At 42.4% G+C, this 19924-nt stretch overlaps 1 protein-coding gene across 1 annotated transcript; it reads right to left on the bottom strand.

Annotated features, from left to right (window-relative positions):
• Window positions 1–1041: 1041 nt before the first annotated feature.
• Window positions 1042–11219, bottom strand: LOC308289760 (CD5 antigen-like). Its single transcript, XM_080731511.1, has 10 exons — window positions 11111–11219; window positions 9576–9599; window positions 9162–9461; window positions 7308–7610; window positions 6391–6687; window positions 5894–5959; window positions 4914–5111; window positions 4717–4830; window positions 3505–3702; window positions 1042–1833 (listed from the first exon to the last, which is right to left on the bottom strand). Exons 1-10 carry the CDS (start codon window positions 11154–11156, stop codon window positions 1829–1831), a joined length of 1551 nt encoding a protein of 516 aa, XP_080587637.1. The 5' UTR covers window positions 11157–11219; the 3' UTR covers window positions 1042–1828.
• Window positions 11220–19924: the final 8705 nt, after the last annotated feature.

The raw sequence follows: 19924 nt of genomic DNA, 5'->3' as shown, positions 1-19924 counted from the left end.
GTGTACAGTATGTAAAGAAGCCTACGTCACCGCACTGATATGCTAAGAATCCTACTTCACCGCACTGATGATTCTTAGGCCTAACCTATAGTTAGGCCCAAATCAGAAATTAGCCTACAAAAAAAAAAATATGTTGATATACTGTACATGTACTGTAAGCCCCTCCCATACATTAAAATGTGTACCCGGCCTGAATGGGTTAAGAATCCTAATACCACACCACTCAGTATGTTAAATACTACATAGCCTACTTCATCTCACTGTTGACTCTGCCTGTGATCACTTCATTGTTTTTAATTCATGTAAAATCATGTGTTGTTAGTTGTTGTTGATACATTTTAGACTGCATGCATAGGCCCTAATAAGTGACTTGATTCTAAAAAAACAAAAAGAACAAGGTGTATGCAAACTACTTTTCAGATTTCCTTGTGCCTTTACAATGGCTAAAGGTCACTGGGCACTGTGGGAAGTGGGCATTTTCTTGTAGCACAGCAGCCCACGTAGCAATGTATTTGTTTCTGAAAATGAAGTGTCACATTGTCTTCAGCCAGCTATTTCTGTTGTTTTAGACCAAGGACTTCAATGGTTGTACGTTTGTTTGTTAAAGTGACAACAACAACACCATGTGAACAGAGGACAATATACTCTAAAACAGGGGTCTTCAATGTTTTCAGGCCAAGGACCCCTTAGTTGAGAGAAAGATGAAGCAGGGATCCCCACAACCTTTTCATAGATTCCCTATAGTTGTATTGTTTGATAGCACAATCATCAGTGTTTTTTGGATTCTTGTAAATTTCTGTTTTCAGATATTTAACCACGCGAACCGTCAATACTTCTTCACCAAACGTCTTTGCCGAAAATAGCCGATCTACAAGCTCACAATGCCTCGCAGCGCGAGGCGTTGTGAGCGCGAGGCATTGTGAGCTTGTAGATCTGCTATTTTTGGCTAAAGTTCTCAGAATATGGACACTAATCGTGCTTCATATCGTCAATATAAAAAAGGAGAAAAAAGTTTCTATCACACAAAGATTTGGAGGACCCCCTGTAGTAACTCTGAGGACCCCCTGGGGGTCCCAGACACCCTGTTGAAGACCCCTGCCCTAAAATGATAGTTCTACTATATTGTTGCTGTCAGGCAGAAACCCTTGTATCTCCATATTTGGACTTTGTATGTATTTATTTCTTCATAAATGAACGTCCTACTTCATCATACAAGTACTGCACAAGAGTAGTAAACATAAGCTCTGTGCCCTATTTTCATGTTTGCTTATCATTTATCACTCAATGGAGGTCTGATTCTCATCATTAGTGAAGTCATAATCAACATAATCATTAGACATGGAGGTATGGTCATCATCATGAGAGTAATCTTAAAGGAGTAGTTCACCCCCAAAATGACTTTTTTTCTATTGATTACACATGCCATGGAGAGTAGAGTTCAATAATATTTTTGGTTTTTGTCACATTCCTAAGACAAACATTTGATTCGAGTAAATGTACCCCCATTGATTCCGCATCAGGAAAGAATGGGGGTAAATTTATTGTTATCACATTTTTTGTCTTAGGAATGCGACAAAAAACTAAAATATTATTGAACTCTAGTCTCCATGGCGTGACTAATCAACAGAAAAAAAGTCATTTTGGGGGTGAACTACTCCTTTAAGGTATAACATCATTAGACTAGATTTTCTCCTTAATCCAGTCCACAAATCTGTAGACATTGGCGTAGACACCAGGCTTGTTGCTGTTCGTACAGGGAGGCCCCCAGCTCACCAAACCAGCCACGTAGCGACTTCCGTTATGTTCACACATCAGAGGACCACCTGAATCACCCTGTAGAGACAACCAGTTGAACACAGGGTTATTGTAAAGAGTAAAGACTTGAACTCATTCTCTGCCACGTGACGAGTTTGACGAGTTTTGTGTTTTGACACTGGTTGGCGCTGTTCGCTAGCCTATGGGTCACCAATCTCAAACTGACGCAGAATATTCAGCGATTTTTCAAAGGTAGGTGAAAAAATCACACCCAATTTGAAGTGAGCGGTGGTCGTAATTGGTGATGTAATACAGGCTACACACACACACATTGCTATGGCAAAACGCTGAGGAAAAAGACTAGGATATAGGTCTAGGATGTAATTGGTGATGTAATATGGCTACACACACACATATTGCTATGGCAAAACGCTGAGGAAAACACATTGCTATGGCTAAACGCTGAGGAAAAGTGGCTACAGACACATGCACAGCCACTCTATGGTGATGTAACATGATGTAATATGGCTACACACACACACACACACACACACACACACACACACACACACACACACACACACACACACACACACACACACACACACACACACATTGCTATGGCAAAACGCTGAGGAAAAAGACTAGGATATAGGTCTAGGATGTAATTGGTGATGTAATATGGCTACACACACACATATTGCTAAAATAAAATATTGCAAAACGCTGAGGAAAGCACATTGCTATGGCAAAACGCTGACGAAAAGTGGCTACAGACACACGCACAGCCACTCTTAGGAGCGGTTTACCACCGCTCAAAAAAACGCTCTGAATCATGGCAGAGAATACAATCGGTATGATGTTTAGTACAGCGTTATTTACTATGAGAAACGCCTCAGCTTGTCCGTGTCCGTCTCATTTTTAGCTGCTCTGACATCATGCTCTGATGTCACTGTGATGACAGGGGAACCACTCTTGGGTTTTTCCGCTCTGACATCACGCTCTGGCTTCACTGTTATGTGTTATGTGAATGTCATAACACTGGCCTCTATAGGGAAACCGGACTTCTCTTCAGTTGCGCCAGCCCCATACAGTTTAATATAAATGGGTACTCTCTCCTGATTGGCTGATAATGTGTCACCTACTGTATCTGAAAATGCACCTAGTATTGTTACAGTTATACCAGTCATAGCTGTTGTAAACATACCTATATCAGTATTAGACCTATTCCATGGCAGCCATATTTACATAACACTAGTATGTTACTTAATTAATTCACATAAGTATACTAATACAAGTATACTAATTGGGTCCATATTTGAGGAATGTCATATAGGGGAACACATTCCAAAAGACATGTTAATAAAATGATAATAATAATAATTTAAATGTAAGGACATTTAAGATGCATTTACTCCCATCACTGCATCAAAAGTAAAAAAAAACAACAACTATACTATAAAAAAATATCTAAAAATTGGCCAAATTGTCAATTAATATGATAAAGAGGCAAACATTGTATTGTAAAAATAGAGGATCTACAAGCTCACAACGTCTCGCAACGCCAAGCGTTGTGAGCTTAGATCTGCTCCTACAAGTCCAAGTGCTTGTCAGGATGGGGGTCCCTAGTTCAATTATTATTATGAGTGGGGGATCGCAGCATGAAAACAATGTTCTTGTTTATTCTGGTCCTTATATGAAAATAATAGGACCACATCAGCACCACTAATCCAAAAGATCCTTACTAACCACTCAGAGTTTGTGTCTTGTCCTGTTCACAGCAACTGGAAGAAAGAGGCTGTGTACGAAGAGGAGATCCACAGCAGCAGGATTCCATTGGGTTGTACTGGTTTGACCCACAGCACTCATGGTCTTTGGACGCTTTGGTAAGGATCACTTCACTGCCATGAGGACCACAACACAACTGTGTGTCTGCATCATAGGCCTCTGTAGAGAAGGAAGTGTTTTAAACATGTTAATAATGCTAAGTTATTAAAAAAAAACTACCTACTGCAGAGAAAATTGTGTTATTAGCTATAATGATGTAACAATTATTATTATGAGTGACGTGGTTGCAAAATGGTGCTATAAGCTATATAATTGGTAAACCACACAGTTTTTTGTTTTGGGAAGAAATGGCATCTGAACAGTTTATGCTCAAAGTTTATTTTGTTGCCTTTATCTTTGTTTTTGTTGTGCCTATACAGCTCTCGTCTATTCTGTGGCTGCTGATTCATGAGAGATGTTGGGCCGTCTCATTTGTCATTTGGAAAGAAATTGCAGGAAATTTATAATATTAATTTCCTGTCCAGATATATTGATTTTCTTTATGGTTTTGAAGTGTAATTAGGAAATGTATACAACATGTAGATTTAATGTCTGTGGAAAGCCCAGTGCACTTTACAATTTAATGTTATTTCTGGTCTTATACTGTAGGTCAGGTATGGTTTCTATATTTCTGTTTTTGATAGATTGTTTCACTGGAATGGTTCATGTGAATACTGTTGTGACAACTGTTTGGAACAATAACGTTTATACACACTCACTGCTTCTTTGCAACACATTACCACCACTTTGTCAATCCCATGATATCATTATGTGTGTTCAAGCTAGCCTAGCCTTCCACATCTGGAACAGATGCTCCAGGTGTTTAATATATTAAACATCTTGTGACAGTGTTGGACAGAATGTATGAATTTAGACCGATGGTTAGCGTGCAAACTCTCGATCTGGTGTCCAAAGGTTTTACATTGTATGGTGATAATCTAAGACGAGATGAGAGTTATACATTGTAAATGAAGGTTTGTCTAAGGATTGCATAATGCTTAAGCGTTATCTAGCTGATAATGATTGTAATCTCCTTGAAACCATCCAACTAGTCATCATGGTGTGGGGAAACTGTCTTGATTGTGAGTCCAATTCAGTCACTACGAAGTCATTATCCAAAAGTTCTCAACCGACCTTGTCCACAGCACTTGGTATTCAGTCCATCAGGTTCAGGTCCAGTTTTGCTATGGATCTTGGAGCCACAGCACATTTGGTGGGCTGAGTTGTAAGACTCTCCTCCACAGCAGCCTATTAGCAACACAGTAAGTACATCAACATAAATTATCATTCCTACTGTATAAAAGCTTCTAAACATACAGGAAGCTACTAACCACTCAGGGTTTGTCTCTTGTCTTCTTCACAGCAACTGGAACAAAGAGGCTGCGTACGAAGAGGGGATCCACAGCAGCAGGATCCCATTGGGTTATACTGGTTGGACCCACAGCACTCATGGTCTTTGGACGCTTTGGTAAGGATCACTTCACTGCCATGAGGACCACAACACAACTGTGTGTCTGCATCATAGGCCTCTGTAGAGAAGGAAGTGTTTTAAACATGAGAATAAGGCTACAGGTGGTTGCACACTGCACTGCGTGTTTTCGTTGCGTTTTGGAAATCCGAAAGCCGTAGGCCAGGGAGAGAGAGAGGAAAGAGAGAGAGAGCAAAGGACTCAATGCGACAGCTGCGAAAATCGGGAAAAATCAACCCTGGTCCGAAAATAAATACGAAACGGGCGGCAGTGTGCAAACGTGATTGACATAACGTGAGGTTGATTTTTTTATTCACGCACTCCGAAATTCACTCCGATATTCGGCCCGAAAAACGCAGCAGTGTGCAAAGACCTTAAGTCCTCTACACTTTAACGTTATAAAAAAAGTGTTTACTGCAGAAATAATTGTGTTATCAACTATAATGATGTAACAAACCTGTAGAAGTATTACGAGTGACGTGGTTGCAAATGATGCTATAATTAATTGGTATTGCACACAGTCACACAGCATTTTGTTTTGGGAAAAAAATAGCATCTGAAAAGTTCAGGCTCAAAGTTTATTTTGTTGCCTTTATCTTGTGTTTTCCGTGCCCATACTGTTGTGGTCTATTCTGTGGCTGCTCATTCATGACATTTATATAATATATTACATATATCAGACAGTAATATGTAACAACATTTATTATTTTAAAATGAAGGTAATAAGTAAGTAATCCATTACTAATATAAAGTAACATACCCAACACTGCTCTTGACCTACAAACACATGTCCGTGACCCATAATGTTTTGGAAGACTGTTTCTGGTTTCTTGGCCTACTGACCTTGCCCACAACACCTGGTCTTCACCCCAGGTTTGGCCTTCTGTCCACATTGGTCGCTTAGTACTTCTGTGTGACACACACACACACACACACACACACACACACACACACACACACACACACACACACACACTGTTTTTTTCTTACTGTTTTTCATATAATTCAAAATGGTGGGAGATCTAAAGGTCAGAGGTCAAGAGTCAGGGAGTAAAAGTAGTTTGGCATGAGGAGACGCATAAGTGTATACAGGTTTCATGGCTGTACGTCAAACAGAGCATGAGCTATACCTGTTCAAAGTTTGCACTTTCAAAGGCAAGCTTCGTGTTTTCGCCGTTTGGCATAGTCCTCTACCATACTACCAAGTTTTGTAAAAAGCGATTGCACGGTCAAGCCACTAGAGAAAAAGTGGCGTAAGAATAGTGAGAAAGTACAATATCAATGAGTGGCCTTTGCCACTACGTGGCTTGGCCACTAATGAAGTGTAGTTTTTATTTTACCTGAGCAGGTGAGGTCAACAGTCTTGCAGGTGTTTCTAGTTGAGTCTGAGGTTCTACAGTCCAGGAGAACAGACTCATTGCCGTCACACTGGAACTCTTTGGTCCACATTGGAGTCTTCACTTCTCCATAGAGCGCCCCCTGGAGGACTGAAGGAGCCCCACAGCCAAGCTGCCTACAGACCACCTCTGCATCCTGCTGGTCGAAGTCACCTTCACACACTGAGACCCACAACTGATTTGACTTCACCTCCACTCTGCCTGAACACACACTAGTCCCATTCACCAACCTCACAGACTCTGGAGAGAGACAGAGAGAGAGAGAGAGAGAGAGAGAGAGAGAGAGAGAGAGAGAGAGAGAGAGAGAGAGAGAGAGAGAGAGAGAGAGAGAGAGAGAGGTCGCATGTCACCCTGAGGTCGCAAGTCACCCTGAGGTGTCTTACTTCTTACTAGTACCTTTGGTTTGGTGAGGGGCGAAACAGTTTTTGTTATTTTCGGACTAGACGGCAGGGTTTTCCAGTTTTGCCAAGGAATATGGAGGTAGAGGAACATAGCGTTAGGGAGAACTCCACTAACGCTATGGACCAGAGCTAACCTTAACCCCAGTTCAAATATGATTCTTTTGCGGTTTGCGGCCTGGAAAGGTTGAGAACCACTTCTCTGCAGAGCACGGACGGGCCTTTATTTCTAAATGTATAAAAAATATCCATTACATTCTGGAGCCATATTAAAAAGAGCAGTGGTGTAAAGTAAGTGTAAGTACATTTACTCTAGTGCTGTACTTAAGTACAATTTAGAGGTATTTATTTTTACTTTACTTGAGTATTTTTACTTCTACTCCACTAAGTCACAGAGGCAAATATTGTGCCTTTATTCCACTACAATTATTTGAAAACGTTGTTTAAGTCATTGTTTCTTACCTGAACAGATCAGCTCCAGACTAATATGGGCAAACCCATACCACACGTACATCAATCCACACTCCCTCAGTGAAGATTCAGATCCAACACAGTTAGAATTAATAAACCATTTATCTTCACTTGTAGAATCCTCGCTGATTTTTGTAGAAACAGCAGAGCCACAGCCCAGCTGTCTACACACTACGGATGATGACTGGTGGTTCCAGATCTCGGGCTGCACTGGTCTCCAACCTCCATGGTGTTTCATCTCCACTTTACCAGTACAGTGACTGGTTCCTCCCACCAACCTGACATAACCAGACTCTGAACACAGGCAATAGAATACAGTTAAATAAATGAATGTTACTTTTATTAGAAGAACATCTAGGTTAAAAAAATCTATAATATTTATTTGTTTATGATGTTTGTTCACTGGGACGGCCCATGCAGGATCAAGGGCATCAATTGGGTATGGCAGGGGTATGCAGCTGCCATACCCTGGGTCCAGGGGGGGGAAACACAATTTACTTTTAAATATAAATCCGTGAATGTCTCTGTGTCTATCTGTTCTAGTTATTATGTTGTTAAATTACAGTAAAATAACTACAAATGCTAAATGTAACAAAATGGTCACTTTAACAAGGTATTGTGGCACGTTTACTAACATGCCAAGTTTAGCTGCACTTGAACAACCATTCCAGGCTCCAGCCCAAGAAACCGTAGAAACAGGGGGAAAAATAGAATGTATTTCTTAAAACAAATGTATCATGCCTGTTGCTAAGGTATGGCAACATGACTGGTGTCTTGCACGCGCGCCTTTCACCAGTCATGTTGCCATACCTTAGCTTTTGCTGAACTGACGCCACTGTGCAGGATCTCACTAGGATCTCACTATTTCACGCCCTGGTGACTTCGGTTCCAACTGCTAAGAACCATGGTGTGGTCCTGACAGCCAGATCTCATTCAAGGCACACATTGCATTTGTCACCCGATCCTGTAGGTTCACACTCTATAACATTCGTAGGATCAGACCCTTCCTCACCCAGGAGTCAGCCCAGCTCCTCATCCAGACATCAATCATATCAAAACTCCACCACTGTAACTCTCTCCTCACTGGCCTCCAGGCATGTGCACTTTATAAAGACCTAGTGAAATGGCTTTTTTTGGACATTTTGGACATTCTGCCAGTAGTGCAGAATGTTTGTTACCAAGTTGCTTATTATTCTATAAGCGTATACATGTATCTGTAAACTATAATGTTTACAGATACATTGTGTTTACAATGAGTAATACATAGTTTGGACGTCATCTTGAATGAGATTCAAAATGGAGTAAAGGTGGTTGCACACTGCTGTTTTTCGTTGCGAAATGCGTTTTTCAGGGCAAGGAGAGAGAGAGAGAGATAGAGAGAGCAAGGGACCGAGTGGTGCGTGAAACGGGCGGCAGTGTGCAAACGTGACTGACATAACGTGAGGTTGATTTTTTTATTCAAGCGCTCCGAAATTCACTCCGATATTCGGCCCGAAAAAGCAGCCGTGTGCAACCACCTTAAGTCTGTAATTAAAATCAGCTGTGTTTGGAGGAATGCGCAGCAATGGGAATCAAACAGGTGAATGTAATCTAAGGTTCATTTATATTAAGGAAGACACACACACACACACACACACACACACACACACACACACACACACACACACACACACACACACACACACACACACACACACACACAGAGATAAATAAAACAGACAGACAGACAGACAGACAGACAGACAGACAGACAGACAGACAGACAGACAGACAGACAGACAGACAGACAGACAGACAGACAGACAGACAGACATAAGCGTCATTGTTGAAGTCATTGTTTGTTACCTGAACAGATCAGCTCCAGACTGGAGGAGGAAATACTAGAGATCATTTCTACACACATTGTCACTGAAGACTCAGACCCAACACAGTTAGATCTAATCCACCATGTAGGTTGATCTGTAGAACCATCTCTCCATTCTGTAGAAACAGCAGAGCCACAGCCCAGCTGTCTACACACTACAGATGATGACTTCTGGTTCCAGTCAGAATAAGGCTGCACTGTTCTCCATTCTCTCCGGTGTTTCATCTCCAGTCTACCAGTACAGTGTCTGGTTCCTCCCACCAACCTGACATTATCAGACTCTGTACACAGACAATAGAATAAACAGTTAAATAAATGAATGTTATACTTTGAAAAACATCTAGATTCAAATCTTGAAATCTATAATATGTATTTGTTCATTGATGTTTGTTTACCTGTTGTGTGGAGAGCCTGGAGAGCTGAAGAGAAACATGATCATATTAATGAGTCTGAGTGAAACCAGTGGTGGAAGACGTACTTGAGTAAAAGTATCAATACCACCATGTAGAAATACTCTGTTCCAAGTAAAGATATCAATACCACAATGTAGAAATACTCTGTTCCAAGTAAAGATATCAATACCACAATGTAGAAATACTCTGTTAAAAGAAAAAGTCAGGTATCAATGTACTTGAGTAAACATACTTAAAGTAAACCAAGAAACAAACTCTATAGCAATGATTACTCTCACAATATAGATCTATTTAACACTGTTACTGAACAAACACTCAATGGCAGGGGTAGGCAACCTTTGGCACAGGTGCCAACATTGGCACAGGGGTGGGTGATCGCTGGCAGACTGGCAGAAGTGTGTAAGAGAGGATTTTTCTTTCTTTTCTTTTCATTTTTTAACGTGGTCAATTAAATGAAGTCACATAATTTACAAGACATTACATCCTGCACATAATTCTACATTCATTAAAACTCTGAACTCTGACTGGGGAGGAGGGGAGCTATGGGGATTATTGCTATTGAGTCTAATTATCACAATGCCCTGCCAATCAAAAAATTTCAGAATGTTTGATGTCATTAAAATTCATGCTGATATGTCACACGGACTATCTGGAAAATAAAATCATGGCACTTCATTTCAAAAAAGCTTGCTGACATAATATATCACAATATAGAACTATTTAACAAAATAACACTCTTACTGGACAAACACTATAGCGATGATTACTATCACAATATAGAGCTATTTAACACTGTTACTGAACAAATGTGGCGGAGAGAGTCGCAGCCCCAGCCTGAAGCCTCAAAGGTCTAGTATCTGCTCTCGTTCCATAGGGATATCCCTTTGGCGTGATGGTTAAGATATTGGACTTTCGCGTGGGAGACCCGGGTACGAAGCCGAGTGGGGACGATCGGATCACCTCCGTTACATTGGTGCCGTGACCCGGATCCAGGCTTCCCCGTAGGAGGAGGTCAAAGGGGGGTGAGTGTGGCGGAGAGAGTCGCAGCCCGTGCCTGAAGCCTCAAAAGTCTAGTATCTGCTCTCATTCCATAGGGATATCCCTTTGGAGTGATGGTTAAGATATTGGACTTTCGCGTGGGAGACCCACTCTAGCAACGATTACTATCACAAACATTTTTGTCCCAGGTCACCCCTGTAAATAAAAATGTCATACACGGCACCCCTGAATTACATTGTTGCTTTATAGCACCTATGTCATATTAACGGTACAAGGTACAATATATAGGCCATGAGGAAGACTTTAGAGAATATCAGTTTCAATTTAACCACTTAAACCATAACATCAAATATTCTGTGGGTAACATTCACCAAACATAGCCGATCTACAAGCTCACAGTGCAAGTGACATAAGATGATTTCCAAATATTGTCAAAGTACTCTGAGACTACCCCCCCCCAACAATATACTGGAGCAATTAATCCACTGGTCTGCACGTGTTTGATTAGATCCACTCACCATGAAGAAGCAGAGAGCTCACAATCAGCCACAGAACCATCTTCATCCTGGTGTCTGCTCCCTGAAGATAGCTTCACCGTCTGCTCAGTCTGACGCTGCACAGATACCTTCAGTCACTGTACTGACACTCAGGGGCGTCACAAGGGGTAGGAAAGTGGGACTGAGTTACCAGGGCCCAAGGTGGAGGGGCCCTAGTAACTTTAGCTATTGAAAAATAGCAGATATACAAGCTCACAGCGCGGCACCGAGTGCCGCGCTGCGAGCTTGTAGATCTGCTATTTTTGAAAAGTTGTGAAAATGTGTGAAAGTCTTTGAATATAATGTATTTTTTAAGCGAACATTTCTAACTCAAATTTTGCTTCTGGGGGTCCCTGGAACTAAATATTTTGAGATCGGGGTCCGTGGCCAAATACATATCATCTTGGGGGTCCTTGACATAGGTTTTTTCAAAAAAAGTTTTTTCAAAAAATAGCAGATCTACAAGCTCACAGCGCGACACTCGGTGCCCGCTGTGAGCTTGTATATCTGCTATTTTTCAATAGTTAACATTCATAGGGGGCCCGCAGTGAATCCTTGTACCCAGGGCCCAGAATTTGGTGTGACGCTCCTGCTGACACTGTCCTGATACGCCCCCTCCATAGCCTTCATGAACATACACACGCACACGCACACGCACACGCACACACACACACACACACACACACACACACACACACACACACACACACACACACACACACACACACACACACACACACACACGGTTACACAGCTGCAGATCAATATTAATGGTTGACTTGGAATGAGAAAAACAAATAACACTTTGATCAAATCCCACAAAAACACGCTAATAAAAACATAATATAAAGACATGAAAACATATACTTCAGGTTCATGTGATCATTTAGTTGACCTGACATCCTATAGTTTGTATAGTTTCAATGTACAGATTATGTTTAATGCTATACTGTTTAGACTGCAGTTAATGTTTGTAAGACACATGCCTTTATACAGACTCCTACTGACTCTGTCCAAAGCTCACGCAGAGACAGAGATAAAGACATAGAGCAGGGGTCTTCAACGTTTTCAGGCCAAGGACCCCTTAGTTGAGAGAGAGATGAAGCAGGGACCCCCACAACCTGTTCAGAGATTCCATATAGTTTCATTGTTTGACAGCACAATCAACAGTGCAGTTTGGATTCATGTCAATTGGTGTTTTCAGTTATTTAACCACTTGAACCGCCAATACTTAATAAACTTGACCTTTCACTCTGTACTTCTGCTCTTTTTTTCCCTCTACACCAAAGCTCTGTTCCAAAAATAGCTGATCTACAAGCTCACAACGCCTCGCAGCACGAGGCGTTGTGAGCTTGTAGATCTGCTATTGTTGGCTAAAGTTCTCAGAATATGGACACTAGGGTTCAAGTGGTTAATATAAAAAAGGAGAAAAAAAGTCTCTATCACTCAAAGATTTGGAGGACCCCCTGTAGTAACTCTGAGGACCCCCTAGGGGTCCCGGACCCCCTGTCGAAGAGCCCTGTCCTAGACACATGAAAACCAGAAAAAGTACAAAACTATGGCACCGCCTCTTAGTTTTTTTGGATTTCCACCCAACAGCAACACTATATTACGTCAGAATGCAGGAGAACACAGCTTCAGTGCAAGGCGAAAAAGGAACACAGGCTTTTGAAATGCTGTTTCAGATGACATGAAACAACTCTGTATCAAGGGAATAATGTTATTTGGACGAGTTGATTGCCGACAAGCCGAAAGGCTTTTATCTAAGACATGAATCGATGGGCGGACTTGTTAAGAGCCTGGCGCACTCCACATTCATCAAGTGCACGCTAAATTGTCACGCCAGCCAGTTAATGAAATCCGGGGCCGGTGTTTGTATACGCGTAGACACGTGTGCTTGTTTGTTCAAACACGCCTCGAACATTTGCTACGTATAATGATCCCAAAAATGTGTGTGTGTGTGTGTGTGTGTGTGTGTGTGTGTGTGTGTGTGTGCGTGTGCGTGTGCGTGTGCGTGTGCGTGTGTGTGTGTGTGCGTGCGTGTGCGCCGTGCAATTCAGATGGGGATTGTGCAGCGTTCAGCCATGATATAATTGCTTTCTCAGTTTATTGCCTCTGTCGGGTGGAAACCTCATATGTCCAAAACTGTTAATTTTCAGGATTCAAATCTCAAAGACCTGGAACGTGCCCGAGTCGCGTTAGATTTTAACATTTTAACCATTGTTTTATGCTTTAACTATTGAAAAATAGCAGCTATACAAGCTCACAGCGCTGCAAGCTTGTAGATCTGCTGTTTTTAAAAAATCGTGAAAATGTGCAAGTTTTTGAAAATCTTTGACTTCATAATCCTTCCTCTAAATCAGTGGTTCTCAAACCTTTTCATGTCAAGTACCCCCAAAATTACAGGTATTTGCCCGCAGACCCCCATCTCAAAATATGTTGTTCCAGAGAACCCCCCCCCCCCCCCCCCCCAGAAGCAGAGATTTGAGTTACAAAAGTTTGCTTTGAAAAATATATATTGAAAAGTTTTACACACTTTTTCACGATTTTTCAAAAATAGCAGATCTACTTGTAGATCTGCTATTTTTCAATAGTTAAAGCATTCAATAATTCTAGGCCTAAATGGGTTAAAAAGCAGCAGCAGATCTACAAGCTCAAAATGCGTCACTTTGCGCCACGTTTCAAGCTTTTGGATCTGATGCTTTTGCATGGTGCAATAGCATGATCAAGTAAGGTGTTAATTTACAAAAAAAAAATATATATATATATATATATATATACACTATACAAAAGTTTAAATGTGGACATGAGAGTTTTCTGCCAGACAGCGACAATATAATTGCTGTCTCAGTAAATGCTCATTACTTGCTGTGTCAAACGCTGTTGCTCGTCTTCAGGCGTGTGGAAAAAACAAAAAAAAATCACCTAGTTTCATAACCAGAATCGGCTGATTCATCAAATCCATGTCAGTTCAACGAGTAAATATGTGACACAATGTGAATATCGTCGCTGTCGGGCAGAAACCTTGTATCTCCACATATCAATGCAACGGATATACAATGGACTGGACTGCCTTCACCACAATGCCTTTCTTCAAACTGATCACCGTCTGTCTGTCAGTCAGTCAGTCAGTCAGTCAGTCAGTCAGTCAGTCAGTCAGTCACGTCACACTTTTGCCCCTACTCTTATCTCTGCCACCGTTGGCCCCATCGATGCCAAACTTTGCACCCACACTCCTTGGATGGCAAATCACAACCTCCGCCCCTGATTTCTCGCATGGCCCTCCTCTAGCGCCACCATCAGGCCGATTTTTGCGAAACACATTTTTGGACACAGTTCCTACAGATTTTGCCCTAAAATCATGCAAAGCGGTACACAGTATCTCTAAAGTCATGTCATCAACATGGATCTGTCCCATTTCCCATATTCCCTCCTGATTCGCTACGATTGCCTTCTAAAGTTTGGAGTCTTACTGGTTAACATTGTATTTTATGTTTGATGCAAGGTTTTCTGAGCTTGTAGACTTGGTGAAGGAAAAATATTACTTTTTGTGTTTTTCATAATTTGAACGCCATACTTGAGTATTATAATTACAATTTACAATTTAGGAATTCAGCAGGCGCTCTTAAGTATCAACAGATCTCAATTTCGAACCGTGACGCGAAGCAACGTGTTTTGAGCTTGTCAATCTGCTATGGACATAATTATGTGGACGGGACTCCCTTTTTTGCAGGTCTTTCAGTCCGAGTGTATCAAAAAAGAACCTCGGTTAAGGCAGCGGAAGCTTGTGATTGGTTGCGCGGAGGTACCGAAAGGTCCGACCACCTAAACCTAACCTTAACCCCAACCCTAACCTCAATAAAACTAACGCTGGTGAATGCTAAAGGCATTTGTCCATAATATCGCCGAAACGTTCGGTGAGTTGGAATTTCCCGACGTGCACATTTCTCTAATTCGGTCTAATGCTTTTCAGAATTCGCGAGGGACATCATTCTATGGTCGAAAAGGACTTTTTGACCGAAATCTCCGGTTTCGGTCAAAGTATGGACAGGGCTTTACCTGGTGAATGCTAACCTGGTGAATGCTAACCTGGTCGGACCAACGGGAGGTCTTCTCCACCTTAACCGAGGTGCTTTTTGAGCGGTGGTCACACCATCTCCTATACGTGGCCGTGTGTGTATGCACACACACACACACACACACACACACACACACACACACACACACACACACACACACACACACACACACACACACACACACACAGGGGAGAAGGGTGGGTCAGCATGTGTGGTCAAGTATTATTATTATTACCAGTAAGACTCCCTAATCGGGAGATAAGCGACCGTAGGTCACATGTATACACAAAGAGTAGGGAGCAGTGTCCCCAAAAAATGTGGACGGATCCATATTGATGACATGAGTGTAGACATACTGTGTAGCGATTTGCGTGATTTTAGGGCAAAAATTGGAGGAGCAGTGTCCAAAAATGTGCTTTCAAAAATCGGCCTGAAGGTGGCGCTAGAAGAGGGCCATGTGAGAAATGAGGGGTGGGGTCTCCGCGCCGCCGAGGCGGACGAATAGGTACCGGCCCCGGCTCTCCCGGTCGCTCCTTGCCCAAGTTACAGCATTTTATGTGCGCTGCAGTGGCAGGGGGTCCTCCACTGGGGGCGCCACCACTTTTGCATCCGTTCTGGAGCACAAGGAGTCGGTGGTCCCCAGGAATTCCCTGTGAGCAGCCCCGTTGGGGTGGTCATTTGGTCATTTTTGCACATTTGGACATTTTTTACATCTGGGGGTCCCCCAGGGACCTGGGGGTCCCTGGAGCTCCGGGGGTCCTTGGAGGTTTTAGTTTGGCAGGTAAGGAGTGTGTGTGCAAAATCTGGCATGGATCGGGGCAACGGTTGCGGAGATATGAGCAGGGCAAAAGTGTGACGTGTGACGTGTGACGGACTGACGCACGGACACCTGGTGGAGCTTTCTGTAGTAAGTGCGAACTACGGTCGCAATTAACAAACTGAATGTTTTAGGGTCAAATAAATTAGAGTGTGTGAAGAAACTACAGCATTGTAAAGCACACTAACCCCGCTGCACCCACCCAGTAGTGCTGTTGCACAGCCTCCACGACCACCGCTCAGTTCACACGGGTGTGATTTTTGATACACTCGGACTGAAAGACCTCAACAAAGGGACTCCCATATGAACACAGCGACAATGGGGTTTAAGTGGTAACTGGTAAGCATAAGAATGCTGTTGTTTTGTGATGCGATTTGTTTGTTTTCCTGCCTAAATGAACGTGCATTAATAATGTATTAATTTACTGTTGTGTCTGTATCCACAACTCCACATACTGTACTGTCAGCATTGTGCCCAAGAAATGTCACATTTTGATTCCTTCATTTATGGACTTAATTTTTAATTATGAACACACACACACATACAGCCACCAGCAACACACGCACACACTGTGTGTCGCCTAAAGGAGTGTGTTCTTGTGTGCTCAAGAAGGCAAACATTGTTCGCCAGAGAATAGCAATTAGTATTTGAAGTGCCTGTACCTCCTCCACTGATCGACACATTCATAAGGCGCGCACGCACGCACGCACGCACGCACACACACACAGAACAGCACTCTCCAAGGACTTCATTTTAGCTGCCAGGATCCCCCCAAGACACACATCTGTCTGTCTGTCTGTCTGTCTGTCTGTCTGTCTGTCTGTCTGTCTGTCAGCCATGCATGCGTTTATTATATTGTCCCGCCTCTCCCTGTTCTTTTGCTCTGCTAAAATGAAAAACCAACAGAAGTACTCGCATTACTTTTACTCAAGTAAAAGTATCATCTTGGCTACCTACCTCCGCAGGCGGCTTCTGCCGCATAGCACTGGTAAGCCTGCCAACCTTCCCTGTCAGCAACAGGGAAGCGAAAAAAGTACGTCTGGATAAGACACTGTCCTTCAGTCGACATCTAGAACAGGGGTTCCCAAACGTTTTTGGCTCGGGGCACCCCTGTAAATATTTTTTTTCATCCGAGGCACTCCTAATTTTCACTCCCAGCACCTTATATTTATAGCATATTGTAGCGATTATGTTGCGAGGAAAGCAAGATAATTGCCATTTTGGTTAGAACTGACTGAAAATAACTTTGTACTTCAAGTTTAAAATGATACTAAATATATTTTTAAATGTCCAAATACATTTCTAATATTATCAAATTATCTCGCGGCACCCCTGGACTGCCGTCGCGGCACCCTAGGGTGCCCCGTCACCCACTTTGAAAAGCCCTGATCTAGAAGACGTGAGAGCCAAAGGTGACATCAAGTGTTTCACTTATATGTGTGCTCTGGTGGCACAGTGGTAAAGTCCCTGCCCACCACCACGGAAGGTTGTGGGTTAGAATCCCCTGTGGTGCAATCGGCTATGTCGGGCGCCCGTACGAACACAACTGGTCTGTGTTCGGGAGGGTGATACTGGTCATTGCATGTATTCCTACGGGCTGGGGTGGCACCTGTCAGCAGGGAGTGTTGGGCGGGAGGAGTAGGACGAAGGCTCTACGTCCTCCTGGTGGGGGCTCCTCACTGGCAGGTGAGTCAGTAGGATACAACAGCAGTGGCAATACAGAAATGTGTGGGGAGGAATCAATTGGTATAATGCATACATGGGCAACTGGCGGCCCGGGGGCCACATGCGGCCCCCACCTTCACTTAATACGGCCCACAGGTTAATATTGCAAAACTGATACACTTCAGGTATAAATTTACTATTCTAAACATGCAAACATGACCCGCTTTAATTACTTCAGTCTATATTAGTAGCTTAATGACTAGTACTAGTCTTTTTTTATGCCCAATGTATTTGTATTTATGTTCATAAAGTTAACATAATATAACATTTTAAATTAAATATTTTCAGGATTCCAATTAAAAAATACCCCGAAATAATTCAGGTTTCCAATACCAAAATAGCAAAAATAGCCAATCTACAAGCTCAAAACGCGTCGCAGTGCGGCGCGTTTTGAGCTTGTAGATTGGCTATTTTTGCTACTTTTGACTGTATAATGCATTGTGGCCCTTTGGAGTGAATGTGAAAATATAGTGACCCTCTCCATCATCAAAGTTGCCCACCCCTGGTATAATGACTAAATTGGGGCAAAAAAGGGGTAAAAATAATTGGCTAAAATAGGCTGGGACTCAAAAAAAAAGAGAAAGAAGTTTCACCTATCCAACGTCGAGCTAAAACACTTAAAATGTCCTCACAGGCCCTGGTCTTCTCTGCAGCTGAATACTGTGCCCCAACCTGGTGTAGGAGCCCTCATGCCAGAAGGGTTGATGCATAACCAATGCTCCTACCTGCCTGTCCTTGAGGGAGTTGCCCCAGCAGGTCTCCGGCGAGAGGCTGCTACCATCAAACTGGTGAGGAAACCCCAGATACATGACTGGTATATACTGCATGACAGGGACGTGCATAGGATGTTAGAAAGGCAGGGGCTGAAATTACTAAAAAGGCCTTTTTGGTGAAAATATAGAAAATAGCCGACCTCCAAGCTCACACCGCGTCGCGCTCTGGCGCGCTGTGAGCTTGGAGGTCGGCTATTTTCGGTGCTTGATACCGCACTGAACAAAGCATAATCACTACTGGATGTGGCGTGATGGCATGGATGTCTACACAGACAGGTCAATTCTTTCAACTTAGGATTCTTTCAACTGCGCAGTGCCGCGCTGTGAGCTTGTATATCTGCTATTTTTCAATACTTAAAAAACAATGAAGGCCCCTCCACCTTAGGCCTTAGTAACTCAGTCCCACTCCCCATGACAACCAGGCATACTTAATGAACTGGTGGGTGTGGCCACATAAAAACCTAATTTTAACGCTTTCTGTACACTGTTTTGGAAAAATCCTCCCTCTAGTATAATCATAATACCTGATAATAAATAAATCATGGCCCTGCATCTTTAACCATTTTGCACACTGTCAGAGTGAAATAAACACGGTGTAAAGGGACGATGTCGCATCCATCAGTGAGATATCTTTAGCCCTGCAAGACCCGAATTTTTTTCTACTGGCCAATTTTTTTTTTTAAATCAGATGGTGTTGTAGGAGTCCTAATCACAGGAAAATGTCATGTTAAAAAATTAATCATGTTTTTGTAAGGTTTTATAGCCATAAATCATAAATCATAAATCATGCTCTAATTAGCATTTTGGGGATAGTTTTCACAAAATTAACATACACATGTTCTAGACATTCTAATGATCACGAAAAAAAATATTACAGGCATTTTACTTATGTTTTAGTGAGGAATAGCTTCAGTTAAAAAGTTAGATGTTGTTCGTCCAGACGCTGGAATTTCAACTTCTCTGGGAGGTGTGAATGTCAGTCTCTGTGGGGGGGTATTTATATGCAAATATCGTGGCCAATGGCATTGTAATAGTAAACAATAGGATTTAATGGTGATGTTAATGTGAAAAAAGAACAGGAAAACTAATTATACAATTTTTTAAAAAATGATTTAAAAAATGTTGCCAAAAAGCAACGCTGGGCCTTGCAGGGTTAGAGATGCATTGTCATTTTGCACTCGATTAGTGAGAACATTTTATTTAAATTGGATGTGAGAATGAATGATTCATGTTGCATCTTCCAAGCACCTGCTCCCTGATAGAATGTGTGTGTGTGTGTGTGTGTGTGTGTGTGTGTGTGTGTGTGTGTGTGTGTGCGTGCGTGCGTGCGTGCGTGCGTGCGTGCGTGCGTGCGTGCGTGCGTGCGTGCGTGCGTGCGTGCGTGTGCGTGCGTGCGTGTGTG

The sequence above is a fragment of the Nannobrachium achirus genome (genome assembly GCF_963921795.1).
Source record: "Nannobrachium achirus genome assembly, chromosome: 8".
Classification (NCBI taxonomy): domain Eukaryota; kingdom Metazoa; phylum Chordata; class Actinopteri; order Myctophiformes; family Myctophidae; genus Nannobrachium; species Nannobrachium achirus.
The sequence above is the reverse complement of the archived record's forward strand: the minus strand, read 5'-3'. Positions and strand labels throughout refer to the sequence as shown.